Below are 27068 nucleotides of genomic sequence, written 5' to 3'. Positions count from 1 at the left end.
ACCCTCCCCTCCCCCTCGCACCCTCCCCTCCCCCTCGCACCCTCCCCTCCCCCTCGCACCCTCCCCTCCCCCTCGCACCCTCCCCTCCCCCTCGCACCCTCCCCTCCCCTCGCACCCTCCCCTCCCCCTCGCACCCTCCCCTCCCCCTCGCACCCTCCCCTCCCCCTCGCACCCTCCCCTCCCCCTCGCACCCTCCCCTCCCCTTCGCACCCTCCCCTCCCCCTCGCACCCTCCCCTCCCCCTCGCACCCTCCCCTCCCCCTCGCACCCTCCCCTCCCCCTCGCACCCTCCCCTCCCCCTCGCACCCTCCCCTCCCCCTCGCACCCTCCCCTCCCCCTCGCACCCTCCCCTCCCCCTCGCACCCTCCCCTCCCCCTCGCACCCTCCCCTCCCCCTCGCACCCTCCCCTCCCCCTCGCACCCTCCCCTCCCCCTCGCACCCTCCCCTCCCCCTCGCACCCTCCCCTCCCCCTCGCACCCTCGCACCCTCCCCCTCGCACCCTCGCACCCTCCCCCTCGCACCCTCCCCCTCGCACCCTCCCCCTCGCACCCTCCCCCTCGCACCCTCCCCCTCGCACCCTCCCCTCCCCCTCGCACCCTCCCCTCCCCCTCGCACCCTCCCCTCCCCCTCATCTCACCCTTCCCTGCCTGTCCTCCCCTCTGTCATCTTCTAGCCCCTCACTTTGCATGCCCCTTCTCCACAAACAGGTCACTCTTGAACATGCAGGAAGGGGCTGAATGGCCGACCCCTGCCTAACCCTGTGCACGCCCGTCTCCCCCATCCCCTTCCATTCTCTCCCTCTACGGTTCTCTACCGCGTCCATCCGTGGCCCTGAGGAAGTCACTATGGCGGCTGGCGGTGCGAGGCAGCAATAGGTTGGGTGGTTGGGAGTGGTGAGGGTTTGGCGTGGACCGTGGCAGAGACTGGCGTGGGGATGCGGGTACCTACCTTCAGCCCAGGGCACATGTTTCAAGCTTCAGAAACTGCCCGAGTTCTCCCATTCGAGCTGCGCACTGTCTGCTGTTCCACCTCCTTCCCACTGGGGGGCAGCAGCACTCCAGCGTCCAGTCTGCATTTCTCTCTCTCTCTCTTTCTGTTGAAACAAAGCTTGGCTGTGAGGGGGTGGGCGCAGCCACGCTCTTGTCAGATGTGTCGGGGATCGAGCACTGTCCTGTCTGGCGTGAATCTGAATGGTTCCCCTCACACAATCTTACAGTTGGCGTGATATCCAACATGCACATCAGAAGGATAGTTCCCTGCTGCCTCGGGCAGCAGTATGAGAACCCCCCCCTCCCTCAGCCCTCACTACCCGCTTGCAGGACTGTGCTCTCAGACCTACGGTCCCTCAGTGCTAAGGCCCAGTGATTGAGTCTCGGATATTGGCACACTCAGCAGGCGAGAGGGGAGAAGGGAACACGGGATGGGTGAATCCACCTCAATTCCCTTTACGTTCTAAACTCCACCCCCCACCCCCCAAACCCAAGCTTTGTTATTGTTCTGGAACAGGCAGTTTAAAAATAGTGTTGTTAATCCAATCTGATTTGCTCCTTCTGTGTAATCCTAAACTCCAATTATTTTTCTTAGCCTGAACCAACAGTCGGTCAGTGCGGTGCTTCCCCATCAGGCTGCGAGATTCAGGAGCGTGCTGCACCATTGCAGAGGCGGGCGGCCAAAGGTGTTCAGCGTACAGCCGCAGACAGACACTTAGCCCACAGGGTTACGATTTGGAGCGATGTTTTTATATGTATATATATATATCTACATTTATATATACAAAGCATTGAGGTGAAGAGTAACAGGAGCTGAGTCACGATGCAGTGGCTTCAGCCAATGGAGGAAGCTTTCCCTATCCAGCAATGGTCACACGGGAGCACCAGGAGGCCGAGTCCATCAACACTTTCAGTGCGTTAGTGAGCGCTGCAGCAAAATGAACCATTCGCCAGGAGCCGAGGGAAGCCTTGCAGTACCTCCCCCCCTTCCCGTCACCTCCCCCCACACCCACCATGAGAAAAGAGGCTAAGGAGTGATGGGCAGGGGGTTGTCATTTGCTGACCCCTTCCTTCCCCTCTGCACAAAGCCCCCTCCCCCAGCTGGGCAGTCATCGATTCTGGAGCTGCGGCGTTGCAATCCCTTCCTGCGTCGCAATTCCGCCCCCCAAGCGTGCAGGAGAGCAACAGCCTCGATGGAACGTTTTCTCCCCACTCCTCACTCTCCTCTCCGAGGAAGTGTGCCGTTACTCCAGTGTGCGTTACGCAAGGGGGGAGGTGGGAATGGACGTGGTTGTGGGCACTCGAGCCCCTAGCTTCACCCATCTGGGAGTAACCCAGGAGAGGTGTGGTGGGGGGGGGGGGGAACAAACCCGCCCTGCCCCTGTCAACCAATTTCCACTTGGTGGACCATGTCTCAGGCACGGACGGACGTTGAGACGCACTCACGCGCCGACACACATGCACCCCCTTACTCACGTACTCTCCGTGCCAGGATCCTTTGGTGCCACCCCTCTCCTGATCTCTCTCACCCCCCCCCCCCTCTCGCTCTCTCTCTCTCTCTTCCTCCAGATTTGATCTCTTCCAATCGCAGCTTGTTCTCTCGGCACGTCGTCCGGGAGTCGGGGGTGATGTGGGTGCAGAGGGGTTGTTGGCAGAGCTAGGATGGGAGCCTTTTCTTTGTCGCAGTGTGTGGGCCCTCTGAAAGGCCCAGCCAGATTTACCACCTGCTCGAACTCCACTGATGTACACTGGCTCCTTTCTCCCTACTCCTCTCAAAGAGCTGACAAGTTGAAATCTTGACCGTCCCACCTCAACCCGAAAGGAACTCTTTTGCTAAAATAACGATGTGTTGCTCCCCCTCCATTGCCTGTGCTAAGGATTTGGAGATGTGTGTGTGGTGTGTGTGTGTGTCCGCGCACGCACAAATGAGTGCTTCTGTCCCCCGGGATGCGCCTCCAGATATGTGAGGCCCTGAAAACCAGCGTCTGGAGTGAACCACACCATTTTTACATTTTTAAAACCAAAACCACGGTTGGGTCCTGGCTCCAACACACCTCCCTCAAAGCCAACACGGAGCAACTAAAGACAATTAAACTGCAACAAAGGAGTAAGCGAGTCCCCCGAGTAAGCGAGTCCCCCGACAGATTGCTGTTCTTGGAGATCTGCTGTGCACTAACCTGTTGACGGGCTGGCCTGGGTTAAGGTGGCGGCGGGGTCAGCGGGAGCGCGTTAACTGTGAGGGCTTTGGGGACACGCACTTGATCTCTGGATGACCCGGTGGTGTCGGGCGTCGGGACGGGTCGTTGGGCTGATGGGTGTTGGTGGGGGTGGTGGGGGGTTGACCTTGCGTGCGAGAGGGGAAGTGCAAGGATGGCTTAGGTCGGGGGTTGAGGGGGGATGTTGGTTAGCCGCTTCCTCCCCTGTTTCCACGGTAACCCACTCTGTTCCTCCCCCCACCCCCCTCGCTCTCTTTCTGCGGGAGGTGCTGTCTTTCACAGAAAGAGGAGAAGTACAGACGCCACAAACAGAAGCAGAAACGCAAACAGAAGACCAAACACCCGGAGAAGGTGGAGAGTAAGCAGCTGACAAGCTTGCGGCAGTGCCTGGGCCCTGGCTGCGTCCAGCTAGCTCGGCAAAAACTCCAAGTACTGTTCCGATGAGTGTGGGATCAAACTAGCTGCCAAGTAAGGCTGTGTGTGTGTCTGTCTGTCACTCCCCCCCGCCCCCAATGCCAACTCCGCCCCCGCGCTCGCACTGTCCCTCTTGTTTGTCCCCCTGTTCCTCTACATCCCCTGTCCCTCTGTGTTCCCCCCTGTCCCTCTGTGTTCCCCCCTGTCCCTCTGTGTTCCCCCCTGTCCCTCTGTGTTCCCCCCCTGTCCCTCTGTGTTCCCCCCTGTCCCTCTGTGTTCCCCCCTGTCCCTCTGTGTTCCCCCCTGTCCCTCTGTGTTCCCCCCTGTCCCTCTGTGTTCCCCCCTGTCCCTCTGTGTTCCCCCCTGTCCCTCTGTGTTCCCCCCTGTCCCTCTGTGTTCCCCCCTGTCCCTCTGTGTTCCCCCCTGTCCCTCTGTGTTCCCCCCTGTCCCTCTGTGTTCCCCCCTGTCCCTCTGTGTTCCCCCCCTGTCCCTCTGTGTTCCCCCCTGTCCCTCTGTGTTCCCCCCTGTCCCTCTGTGTTCCCCCCTGTCCCTCTGTGTTCCCCCCTGTCCCTCTGTGTTCCCCCCTGTCCCTCTGTGTTCCCCCTGTCCCTCTGTGTTCCCCCCTGTCCCTCTGTGTTCCCCCCTGTCCCTCTGTGTTCCCCCCTGTCCCTCTGTGTTCCCCCCTGTCCCTCTGTGTTCCCCCCTGTCCCTCTGTGTTCCCCCCTGTCCCTCTGTGTTCCCCCCTGTCCCTCTGTGTTCCCCCCTGTCCCTCTGTGTTCCCCCCTGTCCCTCTGTGTTCCCCCCTGTCCCTCTGTGTTCCCCCCTGTCCCTCTGTGTTCCCCCCTGTCCCTCTGTGTTCCCCCCCTGTCCCTCTGCGTTCCCCCCGTCCCTCTGCGTCCCCACCGTCCCTCTGTGTCCCCCGTCCCTCTGTGTCCCCCGTCCCTCTGTGTCCCCCGTCCCTCTGTGTCGCCCTGTCCCTGTCCCCCTCTCTCCCTGCGTCCCCCTCTCTCCCTGTGGGCCCCCTCTCTCCCGGTGGGCCCCCTCTCTCCCGGTGGGCCCCCTCTCTCCCTGTGGGCCCCCTCTCTCCCTGTGGGCCCCCTCTCTCCCTGTGGGCCCCCTCTCTCCCTGTGGGCCCCCTCTCTCCCTGTGGGCCCCCTCTCTCCCTGTGGGCCCCCTCTCTCCCTGTGGGCCCCCTCTCTCCTGTGGGCCCCCTCTCTCCCTGTGGGCCCCCTCTCTCCCTGTGGGCCCCCTCTCTCCCTGTGGGCCCCCTCTCTCCCTGTGGGCCCCCTCTCTCCCTGTGGGCCCCCTCTCTCCCTGTGGGCCCCCTCTCTCCCTGTGGGCCCCCTCTCTCCCTGTGGGCCCCCTCTCTCCCTGTGGGCCCCCTCTCTCCCTGTGGGACCCCTCTCTCTCCCTGTGGGCCCCCTCTCTCTGCCTGTCTGCCCCCCCTCTCTGCCTGTCTGTCCCCCCCTCTCTGCCTGTCTGTCCCCCCCTCTCTGCCTGTCTGTCCCCCTCTCTGCCTGTCTGTCCCCTCTCTGCCTGTCTGTCCCCCTCTCTGCCTGTCTGTCCCCCTCTCTGCCTGTCTGCCCCCCCTCTCTGCCTGTCTGCCCCCCCTCTCTGCCTGTCTGCCCCCCCTCTCTGCCTGTCTGCCCCCCCTCTCTGCCTGTCTGCCCCCCCCTCTCTGCCTGTCTGCCCCCCCCTCTCTGCCTGTCTGCCCCCCCTCTCTGCCTGTCTGCCCCCCCCTCTCTGCCTGTCTGCCCCCCCTCTCTGCCTGTCTGCCCCCCCTCTCTGCCTGTCTGCCCCCCCCTCTCTGCCTGTCAGCCCCCCCCTCTCTGCCTGTCAGCCCCCTTCTCTGCCTGTCACCCCCCTCTCTGCCTGTCACCTCCCTGTCACCCCCCCTCTCTCCCTGTCACCTCCCTGTCACCCCCCCTCTCTCCCTGTCCCTCGCCCTCTCTCCCTGTGTCCCCCTCCCACTCTCTCCCTGTGTCCCCCTCCCACTCTCTCCCTGTGTCCCCCTCCCACTCTCTCCCTGTGTCCGCCTCCCACTCTCTCCCTGTGTCCCCCTCCCCCTCTCTCCCTGTGTCCCCCTCCCCCTCTCTCCCTGTCACCCCCCCTCTCTCCCTGTCACCCCCCCTCTCTCCCTGTCACCTCCCCTCTCTCCCTGTCACCTCCCCTCTCTCCCTGTCACCCCCCCTCTCTCCCTGTCACCCCCCCTCTCTCCCTGTCACCCCCCCTCTCTCCCTGTCACCCGCCCTCTCTCCCTGTCACCCCCCCTCTCTCCCTGTGTCCCCCCCCCTGTCACTCCCCCTCTCTCCCTGTCCCCCCTCCCCCTCTCTCCCTGTGTCCCCCCTCTCTCCCTGTCACCCCCCCCTCTCTCCCTGTCACCCCCCCTCTCTCCCTGTGTCCCCCTCCCCCTGTCACCCCCTCTCTCCCTGTCACCCCCCTCTCTCCCTGTCACCCCCCTCTCTCCCTGTCACCCCCCTCTCTCCCTGTCACCCCCCTCTCTCCCTGTCACCCCCCTCTCTCCCTGTCACCCCCCTCTCTCCCTGTCACCCCCCTCTCTCCCTGTCACCCTCCTCTCTCCCTGTCACCTCCCTGTCACCCCCCCTCTCTCCCTGTCCCTCTCCCTCTCTCCCTGTGTCCCCCTCCCACTCTCTCCCTGTGTCCGCCTCCCACTCTCTCCCTGTGTCCCCCTCCCCCTCTCTCCCTGTGTCCCCCTCCCCCTCTCTCCCTGTCACCCCCCCTCTCTCCCTGTCATCCCCCCCTCTCTCCCTGTCACCTCCCCTCTCTCCCTGTCACCTCCCCTCTCTCCTGTCACCTCCCCTCTCTCCCTGTCACCCCCCCTCTCTCCCTGTCACCCCCCCTCTCTTCCTGTCACCCGCCCTCTCTCCCTGTCACCCCCCCTCTCTCCCTGTGTCCCCCCCCCTGTCACTCCCCCTCTCTCCCTGTCACCCCCCCTCTCTCCCTGTCACCCCCCCTCTCTCCCTGTCACCCCCCCTCTCTCCCTGTCACCCCCCCTCTCTCCCTGTCACCCCCCCTCTCTCCCTGTCACCCCCCCTCTCTCCCTGTCACCCCCCTCTCTCCCTGTCACCCCCCTCTCTCCCTGTCACCCCCCTCTCTCCCTGTCACCCCCCCTCTCTCCCTGTCACCCCCCCCCTCTCTCCCTGTCACCCCCCCTCTCTCCCTGTCACCCCCCCCTCTCCCTGTCACCCCCCCTCTCTCCCTGTCACCCCCCCTCTCTCCCTGTCCCTCTCCCTGTGTCCCCCCCTCTCTCCCTGTCACCCCCCCCCTCTCTCCCTGTCACCCCCCCTCTCTCCCTGTGTCCCCCTCCCCCTGTCACCCCCCTCTCTCCCTGTCACCCCCCTGTCTCCCTGTCACCCGCCCTCTCTCCCTGTGTCCCCCTCCCCCTGTCACCCCCCCCTCCCTGTCACCCCCCCTCTCTCCCTGTCACCCCCCTCTCTCCCTGTCCCCCTCTCCCTGTGTCCCCCTCCCCCTCTCTCCCTGTGTCCCCCTCCCCCTGTCACCCCCCCTCTCTCCCTGTCACCCCCCCCCCCCCCTCTCTCCCTGTCACCCCCCCTCTCTCTGTCACTCCCTGTCACCCCCCCTCTCTCTGTCTCTCCCTGTCACCCCCTCTCTCTGTCTCTCCCTGTCCCACCCCCCCCCCCCCTCTCTCTCTCCTTAGACTGAGCTTTTAGTCACCGGCCCCTAATACATCTTTGTGAGCGTTGTGTGAAGCGTCCTGGTGCTGTGTAAATGCAGGCCGTGCTGCTAGTTGCCCCCCTGCCCCTTCCTGGTTGGGTCTGGCTGACATTTTGCCCTCCGGTCATTCTGCAGCCGCATCTATGAGATCCTCCCTCAGCGGATCCAGCAGTGGCAGCAGAGTCCCTGCATCGCTGAGGAACACGGCAAGAAGCTGCTGGAGAAGATCCGACGCGAGCAGCACCAGGCCCGCTGCAAGCTGCAGGAGATGGAACGCAAGTTCCACGAGCTGGAGACCATCATCACCAAAGCCAAGCAGCAATCCATCAAAGAGGACGAAGAGGTCAGTGAGACATGGAAGGGTTAACTCCGTCAGGATTGTGTCCGTCGCCCTGGCAAGTAAGGAGGTTTAGGTCCATTGGGATTGTGTACAGTGGGAGTGAATGGGAAGGGGTTTGGGTCCATTGGGATTGTGTACAGTGGGAGTGAACGGGAAGGGGTTTGGGTCCATTGGGATTGTGCACAGTGGGAGTGAATGGGAAGGGGTTTGGGTCCATTGGGATTGTGCACAGTGGGAGTGAACGGGAAGGGGTTTGGGTCCATTGGGATTGTGTACAGTGGGAGTGAATGGGAAGGGGTTTGGGTCCATTGGGATTGTGCACAGTGGGAGTGAATGGGAAGGGGTTTGGGTCCATTGGGATTGTGTACAGTGGGAGTGAACGGGAAGGGTTTTGGGTCCATTGGGATTGTGCACAGTGGGAGTGAATGGGAAGGGGTTTGGGTCCATTGGGATTGTGTACAGTGGGAGTGAACGGGAAGGGGTTTGGGTCCATTGGGATTGTGTACAGTGGGAGTGAATGGGAAGGGGTTTGGGTCCATTGGGATTGTGCACAGTGGGAGTGAATGGGAAGGGGTTTGGGTCCATTGAGATTGTGTACAGTGGGAGTGAATGGGAAGGGGTTTGGGTCCATTGGGATTGTGTACAGTGGGAGTGAATGGGAAGGGGTTTGGGTCCATTGGGATTGTGCACAGTGGGAGTGAATGGGAAGGGGTTTGGGTCCATTGGGATTGTGCACAGTGGGAGTGAATGGGAAGGGGTTTGGCTCCATTGGGATTGTGTACAGTGGGAGTGAATGGGAAGGGGTTTGGGTCCATTGGGATTGTGTACATTGGGGGTGAATGGGAAGGGGTTTGGGTCCATTGGGATTGTGTACAGTGGGAGTGAATGGGAAGGGGTTTGGGTCCATTGGGATTGTGCACAGTGGGAGTGAATGGGAAGGGGTTTGGGTCCATTGGGATTGTGTACAGTGGGAGAGAACGGGAAGGGGTTTGGGTCCATTGGGATTGTGTACAGTGGGAGTGAATGGGAAGGGGTTTGGGTCCATTGGGATTGTGCACAGTGGGAGTGAATGGGAAGGGGTTTGGGTCCATTGGGATTGTGCACAGTGGGAGTGAATGGGAAGGGGTTTGGGTCCAATGGGATTGTGCACAGTGGGAGTGAATGGGAAGGGGTTTGTGTCCATTGGGATTGTGTACAGTGGGAGTGAACGGGAAGGGGTTTGGGTCCATTGGGATTGTGTACATTGGGGGTGAATGGGAAGGGGTTTGGGTCCATTGGGATTGTGTACAGTGGGAGTGAATGGGAAGGGGTTTGGGTCCATTGGGATTGTGCACAGTGGGAGTGAATGGGAAGGGGTTTGGGTCCATTGGGATTGTGCACAGTGGGAGTGAACGGGAAGGGGTTTGGCTCCATTGGGGTTGTGTACAGTGGGAGTGAATGGGAAGGGGTTTGGGTCCATTGGGATTGTGTACAGTGGGAGTGAATGGGAAGCGGTTTGGGTCCATTGGGATTGTGCACAGTGGGAGTGAATGGGAAGGGGTTTGGGTCCATTGGGATTGTGTACAGTGGGAGTGAACGGGAAGGGGTTTGGGTCCATTGGGGTTGTGTACAGTGGGAGTGAACGGGAAGGGGTTTGGGTCCATTGGGATTGTGTACAGTGGGAGTGAATGGGAAGGGGTTTGGGTCCATTGGGATTGTGCACAGTGGGAGTGAACGGGAAGGGGTTTGGGTCCATTGGGATTGTGTACAGTGGGAGTGAACGGGAAGGGGTTTGGGTCCATTGGGGTTATGTACAGTGGGAGTGAACGGGAAGGGGTTTGGGTCCATTGGGATTGTGTACAGTGGGAGTGAATGGGAAGGGGTTTGGGTCCAGTGGGATTGTGCACAGTGGGAGTGAATGGGAAGGGGTTTGGGTCCATTGGGATTGTGTACAGTGGGAGTGAATGGGAAGGGGTTTGGGTCCATTGGGATTGTGGACAGTGGGAGTGAATGGGAAGGGGATTTGGGTCCATTGGGATTGTGCACAGTGGGAGTGAATGGGAAGAGGTTTGGGTCCATTGGGATTGTGTACAGTGGGAGTGAACGGGAAGGGGTTTGGGTCCATTGGGATTGTGTACAGTGGGAGTGAATGGGAAGGGGTTTGGGTTCATTGGGATTGTGGACAGTGGGAGTCAATGGGAAGGGGTTTGGGTCCATTGGGATTGTGGACAGTGGGAGTGAATGGGAAGGGGTTTGGGTCCATTGGGATTGTGGACAATGTTTCCCCTTTCTCAGAATCTCGTTCTCATTGGTTGTGTAGGTGAATGAAGGTGACAGCGAAGAGGCAGATTTCCAAATATTCTGTGTGTCATGTGGTCATCCGATCAATCCCAAGACAGCCATGAAACATATGGAGCGCTGCTATGCCAAGGTACAGCATTCGGTCCCAACAGCAACCAGCTCTGCACCGAATCACATGGTCAACATTACGTTTGCAAATATATTCTCTGTCATAGGGTGAAGTACTTCAGGTCGTGCAGGTGTACCCTTCTGATTGGTTAATGAGCAAGGCAAAATGGTTTGCCAATTACAATCTGGGGAGGGCGGCACGGTTGCACAGTGGTTAGCACTGCTGGCTTATGGCATCGAGGACCCATCTTGGAGCGCAGCCCCCAGGTCACTGCCCGTGTGGAGTTTGCAACCTCCTTGGTCTGTGTGGGTCTCAGGGTAGGTGGATTGGCCCCACTAAATTGCCCCTTAATTGGAAAAAACTTATTTGGCACTTTAAATTTATAATGAATAAAATATTATCCGGGTGAGTGCAGTCAACCGACCAATGGGGTTTCCAAATTCCATCTATCGTACTAACCGGTTACAAAGGAATAGGAGGAGGCCCATTCAACCCCTCTCGAGCCTGTTACACAGGAACAGGAGGAGGTCTATTCAGTCCCTCTCGAGCCTGTTACATAGGAACAGGAGGAGGCCCATTCAGCCCCTCTCGAGTCTGTTACGCAGGAACAGGAGGAGGCCCATTCAGCCCGTCTCGAACCTGTTACACAGGAACAGGAGGAGTTCCATTCAGCCCCTCTCCAGCCTGTTACACTGGATCATTTGAGGCCCATTCAGCCCCTCTCGAGCCTGTTACACAGGAACAGGAGGAGTTCCATTCAGCCCCTCTCCAGCCTGTTACACAGGAACAGGAGGAGTTCCATTCAGCCCCTCTCGAGCCTGTTACACAGGAACAGGAGGAGGCCCATTCGGCCCCCCTCGAACCTGTTACACAGGAACAGGAGGAGGCCCATTCAGCCTCTTTCGAGCCTGTGACACAGGAAAAGGAGGAGGCCCATTCAGCCCCTCTCGAGCCTGTTACACAGGAACAGGAAGAGGCCCATTCAGCCCCTCTCCAGCCTGTTACACAGGAACAGGAGGAGGCCCATTCAGCCTCTTTCGATCCTGTGACACAGGAACAGGAGGAGGCCCATTCAGCCCCTCTCGAGCCGGTTACATCGGAACAGGAGGAGGCCCATTCAGCCCCTCTCGAGCCTGTTACACAGGAACAGGAGGAGGCCCATTCAGCCCCTCTCGAGCCGGTTACACAGGAACAGGAGGAGGCCCATTCAGCCCCCCTCAAGTCTGTTATGCAGAACAGGAGGAGGCCCATTCAGCCCCTCTTGAGCCGGTTACACAGGAACAGGAGGAGGCCCATTCAGCCCCTCTCCAGCCTGTTACACAGGAACAGGAGGAGGCCCATTCAGCCCCTCTCGAGCCTGTTACACAGGAACAGGAGGAGGCCCATTCAGCAATTGATTCCCCTGGAAATAAAGTCTCTGGCTGGGTTGGCCTTTTTCCTGACTACTTACCTGAGACGCAGCGTTTGATGCTTGGTCTGTTTGCACACCGAGGTCTGTGTCGAACCTCGGTTACCATTGATTAGTGCCAGCTACAAGTGCAAGGGTACTGGGATTGAAACAAATGAGGCAGAGGTAGATGTTTCCCTGACACGGACTCCATTCTCACTCCCCCTCTCCCTCTCGTTCACAGTATGAGAGTCAAACATCATTCGGATCAATGTACCCGACTCGCATCGAAGGGTGAGTATGAGCACAAAGACTGCCCCTTCCGGGGGCAAGAGGGTGCAGACTGCCCCTTTGAGGGAGCAAGAGGGTGGGGACTGCCTGTTTGAGGGAGCGAGGGGTGGGGACTGCCCCTTCCGGGGGCAAGAGGGTGGGGACTGCCTGTTTGAGGGAGCGAAGGGGGGGAACTGCCCCTTCGAGGGAGCGAGGGGGTGGGGACTGCCCCTTCGAGGGAGCGAGGGGGTGGGGACTGCCCCTTCGAGGGAGCGAGGGGGTGGGGACTGCCTGTTTGAGGGAGCGAGGGGGTTGGGACTGCCCCTTCGAGGAGGTGGGGACTGCCCCTTTGAGGGAGCGAGGGAGTGGGGGCTGCCTGTTTGAGGGAGCGAGGGGGTGGGGATGCCCCTTCCGGGGGCAAGAGGGTGGGGACTGCCTGTTTGAGGGAGCGAAAGGGTGGGGACTGCCTGTTTGAGGGAGCGAGGGGGTGGGAACTGCCCCTTTGAGGGAGCGAGGGGGTGGGGGCTACCCGTTTGAGGGAGCGAGGGAGTGGGGACTGCCCCTTTGTGGGAGTGAGGGGGTGGGGACTGCCCCTTCGAGGGAGCGAGGGGGTGGGGACTGCCCCTTTGAGGGAGCGAGGGGGTGGGGACTAACCATTTGAGGGAGTGGGGACTGTCCCTTTGAGGGAGCGAGGGGGTGGGGACTGCCCCTTTGAGGGGGTGGGGACTGCCCCTTTGAGGGGGTGGGGACTGCCCCTTTGAGGGGGTGGGGACTGCCCCCTTTGAGGGAGCGAGAGGGTGGGGACTGCCCCTTTGAGGGGGTGGGGACTGCCCCTTTGAGGGGGTGGGGACTGCCCCTTTGAGGGGGTGGGGACTGCCCCTTTGAGGGGGTGGGGACTGCCCCTTTGAGGGAGCGGGGACTGCCCCTTTGAGGGAGCGAGGGAGTGGGGACTGCCCCTTTGAGGGAGTGGGGACTGCCCCTTTGAGGGAGCGAGGGGGTGGGGACTGCCCCTTCGAGGGAGCGAGGGGGTGGGGACTGCCCCTTTGAGGGGGTGGGGACTGCCCCCTTTGAGGGAGCGAGGGGGTGGGGACTGCCCCTTTGAGGGGGTGGGGACTGCCCCTTTGAGGGGGTGGGGACTGCCCCTTTGAGGGGGTGGGGACTGCCCCTTTGAGGGGGTGGGGACTGCCCCTTTGAGGGGGTGGGGACTGCCCCTTTGAGGGGGTGGGGACTGCCCCTTTGAGGGGGTGGGGACTGCCCCTTTGAGGGGGTGGGGACTGCCCCTTTGAGGGGGTGGGGACTACCCCTTTGAGGGGGTGGGGACTGCCCCTTTGAGGGGGTGGGGACTGCCCCTTTGAGGGGGTGGGGACTGCCCCTTTGAGGGGGTGGGGACTGCCCCTTTGAGGGGGTGGGGACTGCCCCTTTGAGGAGGTGGGGACTGCCCCTTTGAGGGGGTGGGGACTGCCCCTTTGAGGGTTTGAGAGGGTGGGGACTGTCCCTTTGAGGGAGCGAGGGGGTGGGGACTGTCCCTTTGATGGAGCGAGAGGGTGGGGACTGTCCCTTTGAGAGAGCGAGGGGGTGGGACTGCCCCTTTGAGGGAGCGAGGGGGTGGGGACTGCCCCTTTGAGGGAGCGAGGGGGTGGGGACTGCCCCTTTGAGGGAGCGAGGGGGTGGGGACTGCCCCTTTGAGGGAGCGAGGGGGTGGGGACTGCCCCTTTGAGGGAGCGAGGGGGTGGGGACTGCCCCTTTGAGGGAGCGAGGGGGTGGGGACTGCCCCTTTGAGGGGGTGGGGACTGCCTGTTTGAGGGAGCGAGGCGGTGGGGACTGCCCCTTTGAGGGAGCGAGGGGGTGGGGACTCCCTTTGAGGGAGCGAGGGGGTGGGGACTGCACCTTTGAGGGAGCGAGGGGGTGGGGACTGCCCCTTTGAGGGAGCGAGGGGGTGGGGACTGCCCCTTCGAGGGGGTGGGGGCTGCCCGTTTGAGGGAGCGAAAGGGTGGGGACTGCCCCTTCGAGGGGGTGGGGACTGCCCCTTTGAGGGTCCGAGGGTGTAGGGACTGCCCCTTCGAGGGAGCGAGGGGGTGGGTACTGCCCCTTCGAGAGAGCGAGGGGGTGGGGACTGCCCCTTTGAGGGAGTGAGGGGGTGGGGACTGGCTGTTTGAGGGAGCGAGGGGGTGGGGACTGCCCCTTTGCTGGAGCGAGTGGGTGGGGACTGCCCCTTCGAGGGAGCGAGGGGGTGGGGACTGCCCCTTTGAGGGAGTGAGGGGGTGGGGACTACCCCTTTGAGGGAGTGAGGGGGTGGGGACTGTCCCTTTGAGGGAGCGAGGGGGTGGGGACTGTCCCTTTGATGGAGCGAGAGGGTGGGGACTGTCCCTTTGAGGAAACGAGGGGGAGGGGACTGTCCCTTTGAGGAAACGAGGGGGAGGGGACTGTCCCTTTGAGGAAACGAGGGGGAGGGGACTGCCCCTTTGACGGAGCGAGGGGGTGGGGACTGCCCCTTTGAGGGAGCGAGGGGGTGGGGACTGTCCCTTTGAGGGAGCGAGGGGGTGGGGACTGTCGCTTTGAGGGAGCGACGTGGTGGGGACTGCCCCTTTGAGGGAGCGAGGGGGTGGGGTCTGCCTGTTTGAGGGAGCGAGGGGATGGGGACTGCCCCTTTTAGGGAGCGAGGGGGTGGGACTGCCCCTTTGAGGGAGTTAGAGAGGGTGGGGACTGCCCCTTTGAGGGAACGAGAGGCTGGGGACTGCCCGTTTGAGGGAGCGAGGGGTGGGGACTGCCCCTTTGAGGGAGCGAGGGGGTGGGGACTGCCCCTTTGAGGGGGTGGGGACTGCCTGTTTGAGGGAGCGAGGGGGTGGGGACTGCCCCTTTGAGGGGGTGAGGACTGCCCCTTTGAGGGGGTGGGGACTGCCCCTTTGAGGGGGTGGGGACTGCCCCTTTGAGGGGGTGGGGACTGCCCCTTTGAGGGGGTGGGGACTGCCCCTTTGAGGGAGCGAGGGGGTGGGGACTCCCTTTGAGGGAGCGAGGGGGTGGGGACTGCCCCTTTGAGGGGGTGGGGACTGCCCCTTTGAGGGGGTGGGGACTGCCCCTTTGAGGGGGTGGGGACTGCCCCTTTGAGGGGGTGGGGACTGCCCCTTTTAGGGAGCGAGGGGGTGGGGACTCCCTTTTAGGGAGCGAGGGGGTGGGGACTGCCCGTTTGAGGGAGCGAGGGGTGGGGACTGCCCGTTTGAGGGAGCGAGGGGTGGGGACTGCCCGTTTGAGGGAGCGAGGGGGTGGGGACTGCCCCTTTGAGGGAACGAGAGGCTGGGGACTGCCCGTTTGAGGGAGCGAGGGGTGGGGACTGCCCGTTTGAGGGAGCGAGGAGGTGGGAACTGCCCCTTTGAGGGAGCGAGGGGGTGGGGACTGCCCCTTTGAGGGGGTGGGGACTGCCTGTTTGAGGGAGCGAGGGGGTGGGGACTGCCCCTTTGAGGGGGTGGGGACTGCCCCTTTGAGGGGGTGGGGACTGCCCCTTTGAGGGGGTGGGGACTGCCCCTTTGAGGGGGTGGGGACTGCCCCTTTGATGGGGTGGGGACTGCCCCTTTGAGGGGGTGGGGACTGCCCCTTTGAGGGGGTGGGGACTGCCCCTTTGAGCGGGTGGGGACTGCCCCTTTGAGGGAGCGAGGCGGTGGGGACTGCCCCTTCGAGGGAGCGAGAGGCTGGGGACTGCCCCTTTAAGGGAGCGAGGGGTTGGGCCCTGCCCCTTTGACAGAGCAAGGTGGTGGGGACTGCCCCTTTGACAGAGCGAGGGGGTGGGGACTGCCCCTTTGAGGGGGTGGGGACTGCCCCTTTGAGGGAGCGAGGGGGTGGAGACTGCACCTTCGAGGGAGCGAGAGGCTGGGGACTGCCCCTTCGAGGGAGCGAGAGGCTGGGGACTGCCACTTTGAGGGAGCGAGGTGGTGGGGACTGTCCCTTTGAGGGAGCGAGAGGGTGGGGACTGCGCCTTTGAGGGAGCGAGGGGGTGGGAACTGCCCGTTTGAGCGAGCGAGGGCGTGGGGACTGCCCCTTTGAGGGAGCGAGGGGGTGGGGACTCCCTTTGAGGGAGCGAGGGGTTGGGACTGCCCCTTTGAGGGAGCGAGGGGGTGGGGACTGTCGCTTTGAGGGAGCGAGGGGGTGGGGACTGTCCCTTTGAGGGAGCGAGGCGGTGGGGACTGTCGCTTTGAGGGAGCGACGCGGTGGGGACTGCCCCTTTGAGGGAGCGAGGGGGTGGGGTCTGCCTGTTTGAGGGAGCGAGGGGGTGGGGACTGCCTGTTTGAGGGAGTGAGGGGATGGGGACTGCCCCTTTGAGGGAGCGAGGGGGTGGGGACTGCCCCTTTGAGGGAGCGAGGGGGTGGGGATGCCCCTTTGAGGGAGTTAGAGAGGGTGGGGACTGCCCCTTTGAGGGAGTTAGAGAGGGTGGGGACTGCCCCTTTGAGGGAGCGAGAGGCTGGGGACTGCCCGTTTGAGGGAGCGAGGGGGTGGGGACTGCCCCTTTGAGGGAGCGAGGGGGTGGGGACTGCCCGTTTGAGGGAGCGAGGGGTGGGGACTGCCCGTTTGAGGGAGCGAGGGTGTGGGGACTGCCCCTTTGAGGGTGTGGGGACTGCCCCTTTGAGGGGGTGGGGACTGCCCCTTTGAGGGGGTGGGGACTGCCCCTTTGAGGGGGTGGGGACTGCCCCTTTGAGGGGGTGGGGACTACCCTTTTGAGGGGGTGGGGACTGCCCCTTTGAGGGGGTGGGGACTGCCCCTTTGAGGGGGTGTGGACTGCCCCTTTGAGGGGGTGTGGACTGCCCCTTTGAGGGGGTGGGGACTGCCCCTTTGAGGGGGTGGGGACTGCCCCTTTGAGGGGGTGGGGACTGCCCCTTTGAGGGGGTGGGGACTGCCCCTTTGAGGGGGTGGGGACTGCCCCTTTGAGGGGGTGGGGACTGCCCCTTTGAGGGAGCGTGGGGGTGGAGACTGCCCCTTTGAGGGAGCGAGAGGCTGGGGACTGCCCCTTTGAGGGAGCGAGAGGATGGGGACTGCCCCTCTGAGGGAGCGAGAGGATGGGGACTGCCCCTTTGAGGGAGCGAGAGGATGGGGACTGCCCCTTCGAGGGAGCGAGAGGATGGGGACTGCCCCTTCGAGGGAGCGAGGGGGTGGTACTGCCCGTTTGAGGGAGCGAGGGCGTGGGGACTGCCCCTTTAAGGGAGCGAGGGGTTGGGCCCTGCCCCTTTGACACAGCGAGGGGGTGGGGACTCCCCCTTCGAGGGAGCGAGGGGTTCGGGACTCTCCCTTTGAGGGAGCAAGGGGGTGGGGACTGCCCCTTTGAGGGTTCCAGAGGGTGGGGACTGTCCATTCGAGGGAGCGAGAGGGTGGGGACTGCCCCTTTGAGGGGGTGGGGACTGTCCCTTTGAGGGAGCGAGGGGGTGGGGACTGCCCCTTTGAGGGAGCGAGGGGGTGGGGACTGCCCCTTTGAGGGAGTTAGAGAGGGTGGGGACTGCCTGTTTAAGGGAGCGAGGGGGTGGGGACTGCCCCTTTGGGGGGGTGGGGACTGCCTGTTTGAGGGAGCGAGGGGGTGGGGACTGCCCCTTTGAGGGAGTTAGAGAGGGTGGGGACTGCCCCTTTGCGGAAACGAGGGGGTGGGGACTGCCCCTTTGAGGGAGCGAGGGGGTGGGGACTGCCGCTTTGAGGGAGCGAGGGGGTGGGTCTGCCCGTTTGAGGGAGCGAGGGGGTGGGGACTGCCCCTTTGAGGGGGTGGGGACTGCCTGTTTGAGGGAGCGAGGGGGTGGGGACTGCCCCTTTGAGGGGGTGGGGACTGCCCCTTTGAGGGGGTGGGGACTGCCCCTTTGAGGGAGCGAGAGGGTGGGGACTGCGCCTTTGAGGGAGCGAGAGGGTGGGGACTGCGCCTTTGAGGGAGCGAGGCGGTGGGGACTGCCCCTTTGAGGGGGTGGGGACTGCCAGTTTGAGGGCGTGGGGACTGCCCGTTTGAGGGAGCGAGGGGGTGGGGACTGCCCGTTTGAGGGAGCGAGGGGGTGGGGACTGCCCCTTTGAGTGAGCGAGGGGGTGGGGACTGCCCGTTTGAGGGAGCGAGGGGGTGGGGACTGCCCCTTTGAGGGGGTGGGGACTGCCCCTTTGAGGGGGTGGGGACTGCCCCTTTGAGGGGGTGGGGACTGCCCCTTTGAGGAGGTGGGGACTGCCCCTTTGAGGGGGTGGGGACTGCCCCTTTGAGGGAGCGAGGGGGTGGAGACTGCCCCTTCGAGGGAGCGAGAGGGTGGGGACTGCCCCTTTGAGGGAGCGAGGGGGTGGGGACTGCCCCTTTGAGGGAGCGAGGGGGTGGGGACTGCCCCTTTGAGGGAGCGAGGGGGTGGGAACTGCCTGTTTGAGGGAGCGAGAGGCTGGGGACTGCCCCTTTGAGGGAGCGAGGGCGTGGGGACTGCCCCTTCGAGGGAGCGAGAGGCTGGGGACTGCCCCTTTAAGGGAGCGAGGGGTTGGGGACTGCCCCTTTGACAGAGCGAAGGGTTCGGGACTCTCCCTTTGAGGGAGCGAGGGGGTGGGGACTGCCCCTTTGAGGGTTCCAGAGGGTGGGGACTGTCCATTTGAGGGAGCGAGAGGGTGGGGACTGCCCCTTTGAGGGAGTGAGGGGGTGGGGACTGTCCCTTTGAGGGAGCGAGGGGGTGGGGACTGTCCCTTTGTGGGAGCGAGGGGGTGGGGACTGCCCCTTTGAGGGAGCGAGGGGGTGGGGACTGCCCCTTTGAGGGAGCGAGGGGGTGGGGACTGTCCCTTTGAGGGAGCGAGGGGGTGGGGACTGCCCGTTTGAGGGAGCGAGGGGGTGGGGACTGCTCGTTTGAGGGAGCGAGTGGGTGGGGACTGCCCCTTTGAGGGGGTGGGGACTGCCCCTTTGAGGGGGTGGGGACTGCCCCTTTGAGGAGGTGGGGACTGCCCCTTTGAGGGGGTGGGGACTGCCCCTTTGAGGGAGCGAGGGGGTGGAGACTGCCCCTTCGAGGGAGCGAGAGGGTGGGGACTGCCCCTTTGAGGGAGCGAGGGGGTGGGGACTGCCCCTTTGAGGGAGCGAGGGGGTGGGGACTGCCCCTTTGAGGGAGCGAGGGGGTGGGAACTGCCTGTTTGAGGGAGCGAGGGCGTGGGGACTGCCCCTTCGAGGGAGCGAGAGGCTGGGGACTGCCCCTTTAAGGGAGCGAGGGGTTGGGGACTGCCCCTTTGACAGAGCGAAGGGTTCGGGACTCTCCCTTTGAGGGAGCGAGGGGGTGGGGACTGCCCCTTTGAGGGTTCCAGAGGGTGGGGACTGTCCATTTGAGGGAGCGAGAGGGTGGGGACTGCCCCTTTGAGGGAGTGAGGGGGTGGGGACTGTCCCTTTGAGGGAGCGAGGGGGTGGGGACTGTCCCTTTGAGGGAGCGAGGGGGTGGGGACTGCCCCTTTGAGGGAGCGAGGGGGTGGGGACTGCCCCTTTGAGGGAGCGAGGGGGTGGGGACTGTCCCTTTGAGGGAGCGAGGGAGTGGGGACTCCCTTTGAGAGAGCGAGGGGGTGGGACTGCCCCTTTGAGGGAGCGAGGGGGTGGGGACTGCACCTTTGAGGGAGCGAGGGGGTGGGGACTGCCCCTTTGAGGGAGCGAGGGGGTGGGGACTGCCCCTTCGAGGGGGTGGGGACTGCCTGTTTGAGGGAGCGAGAGGGTGGGGACTGTCCCTTCGAGGGAGCGAGGGCGTGGGGACTGCCCCTTTGAGGGAGCGAGGGGGTGGGGACTGCCCCTTTGAGGGAGCGAGGGGGTGGGGACTGTCCCTTTGAGGGAGCGAGGGAGTGGGGACTCCCTTTGAGAGAGCGAGGGGGGTGGGACTGCCCCTTTGAGGGAGCGAGGGGGTGGGGACTGCACCTTTGAGGGAGCGAGGGGGTGGGGACTGCCCCTTTGAGGGAGCGAGGGGGTGGGGACTGCCCCTTCGAGGGGGTGGGGTCTGCCTGTTTGAGGGAGCGAGGGGGTGGGGACTGCACCTTTGAGGGAGCGAGGGGGTGGGGACTGCCCCTTTGAGGGAGCGAGGGGGTGGGGACTGCCCCTTCGAGGGGGTGGGGACTGCCTGTTTGAGGGAGCGAGGGGGTGGGGACTGCCCCTTCGAGGGGGTGGGGACTGTACCTTTGAGGAAACGAGGGGGTGGGGACTGCCCCTTTGAGATAGCGAGGGGGTGGGGTCTGCCTGTTTGAGGGAGCGAGGGGGTGGGGACTGCCCCTTCGAGGGGGTGGGGACTGCCTGTTTGAGGGAGCGAGGGGGTGGGGACTGCCCCTTCGAGGTGGTGGGGACTGTCCCTTTGAGGAAACGAGGGGGTGGGGACTGCCCCTTTGAGATAGCGAGGGGGTGGGGACTGCCCCTTCGAGGGGGTGGGGACTGCCTGTTTGAGGGAGCGAGAGGGTGGGGACTGCCTGTTTGAGGGAGCGAGGGGGTGGGGACTGCCTGAGGGAGCGAGGGGGTGGGGACTGCCCATTTGAGGGAGCGAGGGGGTGGGGACTCCCTTTGAGGGAGCGAGGGGGTGGGGACTGCCCCTTCGAGGGGGTGGGGACTGCCCCTTTGAGGGAGCGAGGGGGTGGGGACTGCCTGTTTGGGGGAGCGAGGGGGTGGGGACTGCCCCTTTGAGGGAGCGAGGGCCTGGGGACTGCCCCTTTGACAGAGCGAGGGGGTGGGGACTGTCCCTTTGAGGGAGCGAGTGGGTGGAGTCTACACCTTTGAGGGAGCGAGGGGGTGGGGACTGCCTGTTTGAGGGAGCGAGGGGGTGGGGACTGCCCCTTTGACAGAGCGAGGGGGTGGGGACTGTCCCTTTGAGGGAGCGAGGGGGTGGGGACTGCCCCTTTGACAGAGCGAGGGGGTGGGGACTGTCCCTTTGAGGGAGCGAGGGGGTGGGGACTGTCCCTTTGAGGGAGCGAGGGGGTGGGGACTCCCTGTTTGAGGGAGCGAGGGGGGTGGGGACTGCCCCTTTGACAGAGCGAGGGGTGGGGACTGTCCCTTTGAGGGAGCGAGGGGGTGGAGACTACCCCTTTGAGGGAGCGAGGGGGTGGGGACTGCCCCTTTGACAGAGCGAGGGGGTGGGGACTGTCCCTTTGAGGGAGCGAGGGGGTGGGGACTGCCCCTTTGAGGGAGCGAGAGGGTGGGGACTGCCCCTTTGAGGGAGTGAGAGGGTGGGGACCCCCTTTGAGGGAGCGAGGGGGTGGGGACTGCCCGTTCGAGGGAGCGAGGGGGTGGGGACTGCCCGTTTGAGGGAGCGAGGGGGTGGGGACTGCCCCTTTGAGGGGGTGGGGACTGCCCCTTTGAGGGAGCGAGGGGGTGGGGACTGCCCCTTTGAGGGGGTGGGGACTGCCCCTTTGAGGGGGTGGGGACTGCCCCTTTGAGGGGGTGGGGACTGCCCCTTTGAGGGGGTGGGGAATTCCCCTTTGAGGGGGTGGGGACTGCCCCTTTGAGGGGGTGGGGACTGCCCCTTTGAGGGAGCGAGGGGGTGGGGACTGCCCCTTCGAGGGAGCGAGGGGTTCGGGATTCTCCCTTTGAGGGAGCGAGGGGGTGGGGACTGCCCCTTTAAGGGAGCGAGGTGGTTGGGTCTGCCCCTTTAAGGGAGCGAGGTGGTGGGGACTGCCCCTTCGAGGGAGCGAGGGGTTGGGGACTCCCCCTTTGAGGGAGCGAGGGGGTGGGGACTGCCCCTTTGAGGGTTCCAGAGGGTGGGGACTGTCCATTCGGGGGTGCGACAGGGTGGGGACTGCCCCTTCGAGGGAGCGAGGGGGTGGGGACTGCCCCTTTGAGGGTTCGAGTGGGGGCCAGGAATGGGGTTCACCGTTCGATGGGGCCAGAGGGTGAGTACCACCTCTGTGAGAGGTGGGGGGGTCCGCCCGTTTGTGGTGGCCAGAGGGTGGGGACCGCTCCCCCTGCCCGCTATCCGGTGTGTTTGTCGGCATTTAAAATGACACCATCTCTAACTCTCTGACCCTCGCAGAGCCACACGCTTATTCTGTGACGTTTACAACACCCAGAGCAAAACCTACTGCAAGAGGCTTCAAGTACTGTGTCCTGAACATTCTCGAGATCCCAAGGTAATATCTGGCTTAGATTCCCACCTCTACTTTTAAAAAGGGAGCACAATACCAAGTCTTACAACACCAGGTTAAAGTCCAACAGGTTTGTTTCGATGTCACTAGCTTTCGGAGCGCTGCTCCTTCCTCAGGTGAATGAAGAGGTATGTTCCTGAAACATATATATATATATATATATATATATATAGACAAATTCATAGATGCCAGACAATGCTTGGAATACGACCATTAGTATTTATCTGTACCTAACCCCGTGCTGTACCTGTCCTGGGAGTGTTTGATGGGGACAGTGTCGAGGGAGCTTTACTCTGTATCTAACCCCGTGCTGTACCTGTCCTGCGAGTGTTTGATGTGGACAGTGTAGAGGGAGCTTTACTCTGTATCTAACCCCGTGCTGTACCTGTCCTGGGAGAGTTTGATGGGGACAGTGTAGAGGGAGCTGTACTCTGTATCTAACCCCGTGCTGTACCTGTCCTGGGAGTGTTTGATGTGGACAGTGTAGAGGGAGCTTTACACTGTTACTAACCCCGTGCTGTACCTGTCCTGGGAGAGTTTGATGTGGACAGTGTAGAGGGAGCTTTACTCTGTATCTAACCCCGTGCTGTACCTGTCCTGGGAGTGTTTGATGGGGACAGTGTAGAGGGAGCTTTACTCTGCATCTAACCCCGTGCTGTACGTGTCCTGGGAGTGTTTGATGGGGACAGTGTAGAGGGAGCTTGACTCTGTATCTAACCCCGTGCTGTACCTGTCCTGGGAGTGTTTGATGGGGACAGTGTAGAGGGAGCTTTACTCTGCATCTAACCCCGTGCTGTACCTGTCCTGGGAGTGTTTGATGGGGACAGTGTAGAGGGAGCTTTATTCTGTATCTAACCCCGTGCTGTACCTGTCCTGGGAGTGTTTGATGGGGACAGTGTAGAGGGAGCTTTATTCTGTATCTAACCCCGTGCTGTACCTGTCCTGGGAGTGTTTGATGTGGACGGTGTAGAGGGAGCTTTACTCTGTATGTAACCCCGTGCTGTACCTGTCCTGGGAGTGTTTGATGGGGACAGTGTAGAGGGAGCTTTACTCTGTATCTAACCCCGTGCTGTACCTGTCCTGGGAGTGTTTGATGGGGACAGTGTAGAGGGAGCTTTACTCTGTATCTAACCCCGTGCTATACCTGTCCTGGGAGTGTTTGATGGGGACAGTGTAGAGGGAGCTTTACTCTGTTACTAACCCCGTGCTGTGCTTTCTTCTTGGTTCCCAGATCTCGGCAGATGAGGTGTGCGGTTGTCCAATCGTGAAGGATGTCTTTGAGCTTACAGGTGATTTCTGTCGAGCGGCCAAACGGAAGTGTAATAAACATTATTGCTGGGAGAAACTACGAAGGGCAGAGGTTGACCTGGAGAGGGTGCGAGTGGTAAGTGGCCTAGAGCCTGACTGCAGGACAGGAACAAACCACCTGTATCTATCTCTACTGATGTTAATCCAGCTCCCTCACACTGTCACTCAGTAACCCCTCTCCCCCAGCACCCTGTGTTACTGACTGTATCATACAGATGTTAATCCAGCTCTCTCACACTGTCACTCAGTAACCCCTCTCCCCCAGCACCATGTTACTGACTGTATCTCTGCTGATGTTAATCCAGCTCCCTCACACTGTCACTCAGTAACCCCTCTCTCCCCAGCACCCTGTGTTACTGACTGTATCTCTACTGATGTTAATCCAGCTCCCTCACACTGTCACTCAGTAACCCCTCTCCCCCAGCACCCTGTGTTACTGACTGTATCTCTACTGATGTTAATCCAGCTCTCACACAGTCACTCAGTAACCCCTCTCCCCCAGCACCGTGTTACTGACTGTATCTGTACTGATGTTAATCCAGCTCCCTCACACTGTCACTCAGTAACCCCTCTCCCCCAGCATCCTGTGTTACTGACTGTATCTCTACTGATGTTAATCCAGCTCCCTCACACTGTCACTCAGTAACCCCTCTCCCCCAGCACACTGTGTTACTGACTGTACCTGTACTGATGTTAACCCTTCGCTGTGTGACAGTGGTACAAACTGGACGAGCTGTTTGAGCAGGAGAGGAACGTGAGGATGGCCATGGCAAATCGAGCGGGACTTCTGGCACTGATGTTGCACCAAACCATCCAGCATGACCCTGTGACCACTGATCTACGGTCAAACAAGGAGCGATGAAGGTTAGTGAGCCAGACCTGTGTGTGTGTGTACACGGGCCTGTGTGTGTGTGTGTAGACGGGCCTGTGCGTGGCGACGGAGTGTGGTGCCGCTGGAGCTCGTGGGAGCACAGGATCATCCTGCTCCCCCTCCCCCTGACTCCACCCTCGCCTTCCCACCCCAGATAGATACTTGGCAAGTTATTCTTCCCTGAGGGTACTGTACAAGGCACTGGTGACAATGTACCTGGGGTATTGTGAACAGATTTTGTCCCCTATTCGAGGAAAGGTGTAGCGACGTTGCAGGCAGTTCAGAGGAGGTTCACTCGATTTATTCCAGAGATGAGGGGTGTGTCGTATGAGGAGCGATTGAACAGTTTAGGCCAATACTCTGGCGTTTAGAAGAATGAGGGGAGATCAAATTGAGGTATACAAGATGCTAAACGGTCTGGATAAAGTAGACGTGGAGCGGGATACTTCCTCGTGTGGGGCATTCTAGAACGAGGGGTCACAGTCTGAGGATAAGATGTAGCAAATTTCATACAGAGGTGAGGAGAAACTACTTCTCCCAAAGGGTCGTGAATTTGTGGAATCCAGAATGCAGTGGACGCTGGGACAGTGAGTAAATGTAAGGAGTAAGTCAGATTTGTAATTAGTGGGGTGGCATGTGGCACAGTGGTTAGCACTGGGACTGCGGCGCTGAGGACCCGGGTTCGAATCCCGGCCCTGGGTCACTGTCCGTGTGGAGTTTGCACGTTCTCCCCGTGTCTGCGTGGGTCTCGCCCCCACAACCCAAAGATGTGCAGGCTAGGTGGATTGGCTGAATTGCCCCTTAATTGGGGGGGGAAAAATGAATTGGGTACTCTAAATTTATTTTTAAAAAAGGAATGGGTCGAAGGGTTATGGAGAACGGGTGGGAAGGGGGAGTGAGGCCAGGATGGAGTCAGCCAGGATCGTATTGAACGATGGAGCAGACTCAAGATGGATAAATTGCCCACTCCTGCTCCTAGTTCTGATGTTCTAAGGACAAACTATTCAGTCTAATTCCACCTGCCAGCTCTTGGCCTGTAACCCTGTAGGTAACAGCCCCTCAAGCACAAATCTGGTGTCCTTGATCAATAAGGGGACCAGGGGTTTTGGGGAGAATGGGGGTGAGAAACATATCAGCCATGATCGAATGGCGGAGCAGACTCGATGGGCCGAATGGCCTAATTCCGCTCCTATACCTTATGGTCTGAGCCCCGAGGCAAAGCAGGCAAACCCTCCACAGAGCCTTACCTGCAAGCACTCTTTACAAGACAGGAGTAGCCCCTTCAGCCTGTTTCACCATTCGATAAGATCACCCTATAGTCCGACCGTCCGTTCACGAGAGTCGCCAGTGTTTACCCAGTCGCTGGTCGTCCTTGAGAGGCAGTCGCAGATTAATCTTACCGCATTGCTGTCGGGGAGGGGCATTGTTCGTTCCCACCTCTGACATCTCAGCAGTAAGACAGGTTTTCCTTCAGGTGCCTGGTTGGTTTTTTTCTGCGATACCGCATGCACAGCCCAATGATTTGAAGTCCATTTAACCGTTGCGTGGCAGCAAACAGTGTCTACTTCCTGTAAGAGCTACGGCAAACTGAACTGGAGACTGGACCTGTAGCAGATTCTCCCAACAGATGGGCTACATCTCCAGCAAAGTACAGCCAGCGGATCCATGTGGCTTGTGTTGACCTGTTGAGACTTTGTTTCCCCCCCCCCCACACAATAACCCAATGATTTTATCCCCTTTGCAAACAAATAATAGATCACCCCACAGACTGACCCTTCTCTGAGAGAAGAAAGTCCTCATCAGCCCAGTGAACCTGCTCCAAACTGCTTCCAACACAATTATATCTTTTATTTTCCTTCAATAAGGAGACTAAAACAATATGTGGTGCTCCAGCTGCCATCACACCTGTTGCCCCGTAACGGGATGTTGTCAAACATCCCGACTACAGGGCCGCACGGTGGCCTAGTGGTTAGCACTGCTGCCTCACGGCGCCGAGGTCCCAGGTTCGATCCCGGCTCTGGGTCACTGTCCGTGTGGAGTTTGCACATTCTCCCCGTGTTTGCGTGGGTTTCGCCCCCACAACCTCAAGATGTGCCGGGTAGGTGGATTGACCACGCAAAATTGCCCCTCAATTGGAAAAAATGAATTGGGTACTCTTAAAATTAAAAAAAAAAAACATCCCGGCTGCCGTTTCCCTTGGCATTAACGATGCCGGCCCACGTGGCCGAGCAGCCCCATCATGGGCTGCAGCTGGTGGTGGCATAGAGGGCCCTCCCCTGCACCAGCCTGGTTCCTCCAAGCGTCCCCGGGAACCCCCCAACCCCGGCGAGAGAGCCACTGCCTCCTTCAGACGCCAGACCTAAATCCTGAACCTTGCGGGTATTTGTCTGTTTTCTCTTTCCCAACCTTTTCTATTTGTGAACGGCGGCCTTTCCTTTTGTTTTTCAGAAATCGCCGTCATTTTCCCCAGGGCGCAAGGAGGCGGCGAGGAGCTCCTCCTTTTTGCAAGCGTGCGCCGGACTCGGTGACGAGGCAGCTCGTCGCCTCTCAAGCTGCCAAAAGGAGGGGAGTAGTCCGAGCCCGATGATTCGTGCAGTGTGGCTCCTTGCCTTTTTAAAAAATGTACAGAATGTGGGTGTAAATTCCGATTTTTACAATTTTCTCTCGTGTCGCCTGTCAGAGTAATAAAAGCTGTTTCCTACTGCTGCTGCTACCTTCGAGGCTTGGAGAACGGGGGGACCAACTTGGCAACAGCAACCGCCCCCCCCCATACCCCTTCCACTTTTTTTATTCCCTGCTTCCTGCCCTTGTTGAAAGTGCGAATGTCGCATTGCACAAGATTTAGGAGCCGGAGGAGGCTATTCGGCCCCTCGATCCTGCTCCCCCCCCCCCCATTCGATGAGATCGTGTCTGATCTGATCGTGGCGTCAACTCCACTTTCCTGTCTGTCTCGGCCCCCGACCCCCCCCCCCTCGTCGATCAGAAATCTGTCAAACCCGACCTTGAATATATTCAACAGGCCTCGGCCCCCACTGCTGTCTGGGGTGGGGGAGGGGGTTCCACAGACTGATCCCCCCCCCCCCTTCTGAGAGGAGATTTCTCCTCATCTCTGTCTTCAACGAGA

At 61.4% G+C, this 27068-nt stretch overlaps 1 protein-coding gene across 1 annotated transcript in view; it reads left to right on the top strand.

The window, feature by feature from the left end:
* LOC140399455 (CXXC-type zinc finger protein 1-like) overlaps positions 1-26650 on the top strand; it is an 83107-nt gene extending 56457 nt beyond the window's left edge. Inside the window, 9 exon segments of the mRNA XM_072489032.1 lie at positions 3487-3621; positions 3623-3672; positions 7450-7657; positions 9954-10064; positions 11675-11724; positions 21654-21750; positions 22997-23149; positions 23789-23937; positions 26393-26650. Of these exon segments, the coding sequence (XP_072345133.1) occupies positions 3487-3621; positions 3623-3672; positions 7450-7657; positions 9954-10064; positions 11675-11724; positions 21654-21750; positions 22997-23149; positions 23789-23935 (951 nt within the window). The 3' untranslated portion in view covers positions 23936-23937; positions 26393-26650.
* Positions 26651-27068: the final 418 nt, after the last annotated feature.

This window comes from Scyliorhinus torazame, chromosome 22 (assembly GCF_047496885.1).
Source record: "Scyliorhinus torazame isolate Kashiwa2021f chromosome 22, sScyTor2.1, whole genome shotgun sequence".
In the NCBI taxonomy this organism is placed as follows: domain Eukaryota; kingdom Metazoa; phylum Chordata; class Chondrichthyes; order Carcharhiniformes; family Scyliorhinidae; genus Scyliorhinus; species Scyliorhinus torazame.
The sequence above is the reverse complement of the archived record's forward strand: the minus strand, read 5'-3'. Positions and strand labels throughout refer to the sequence as shown.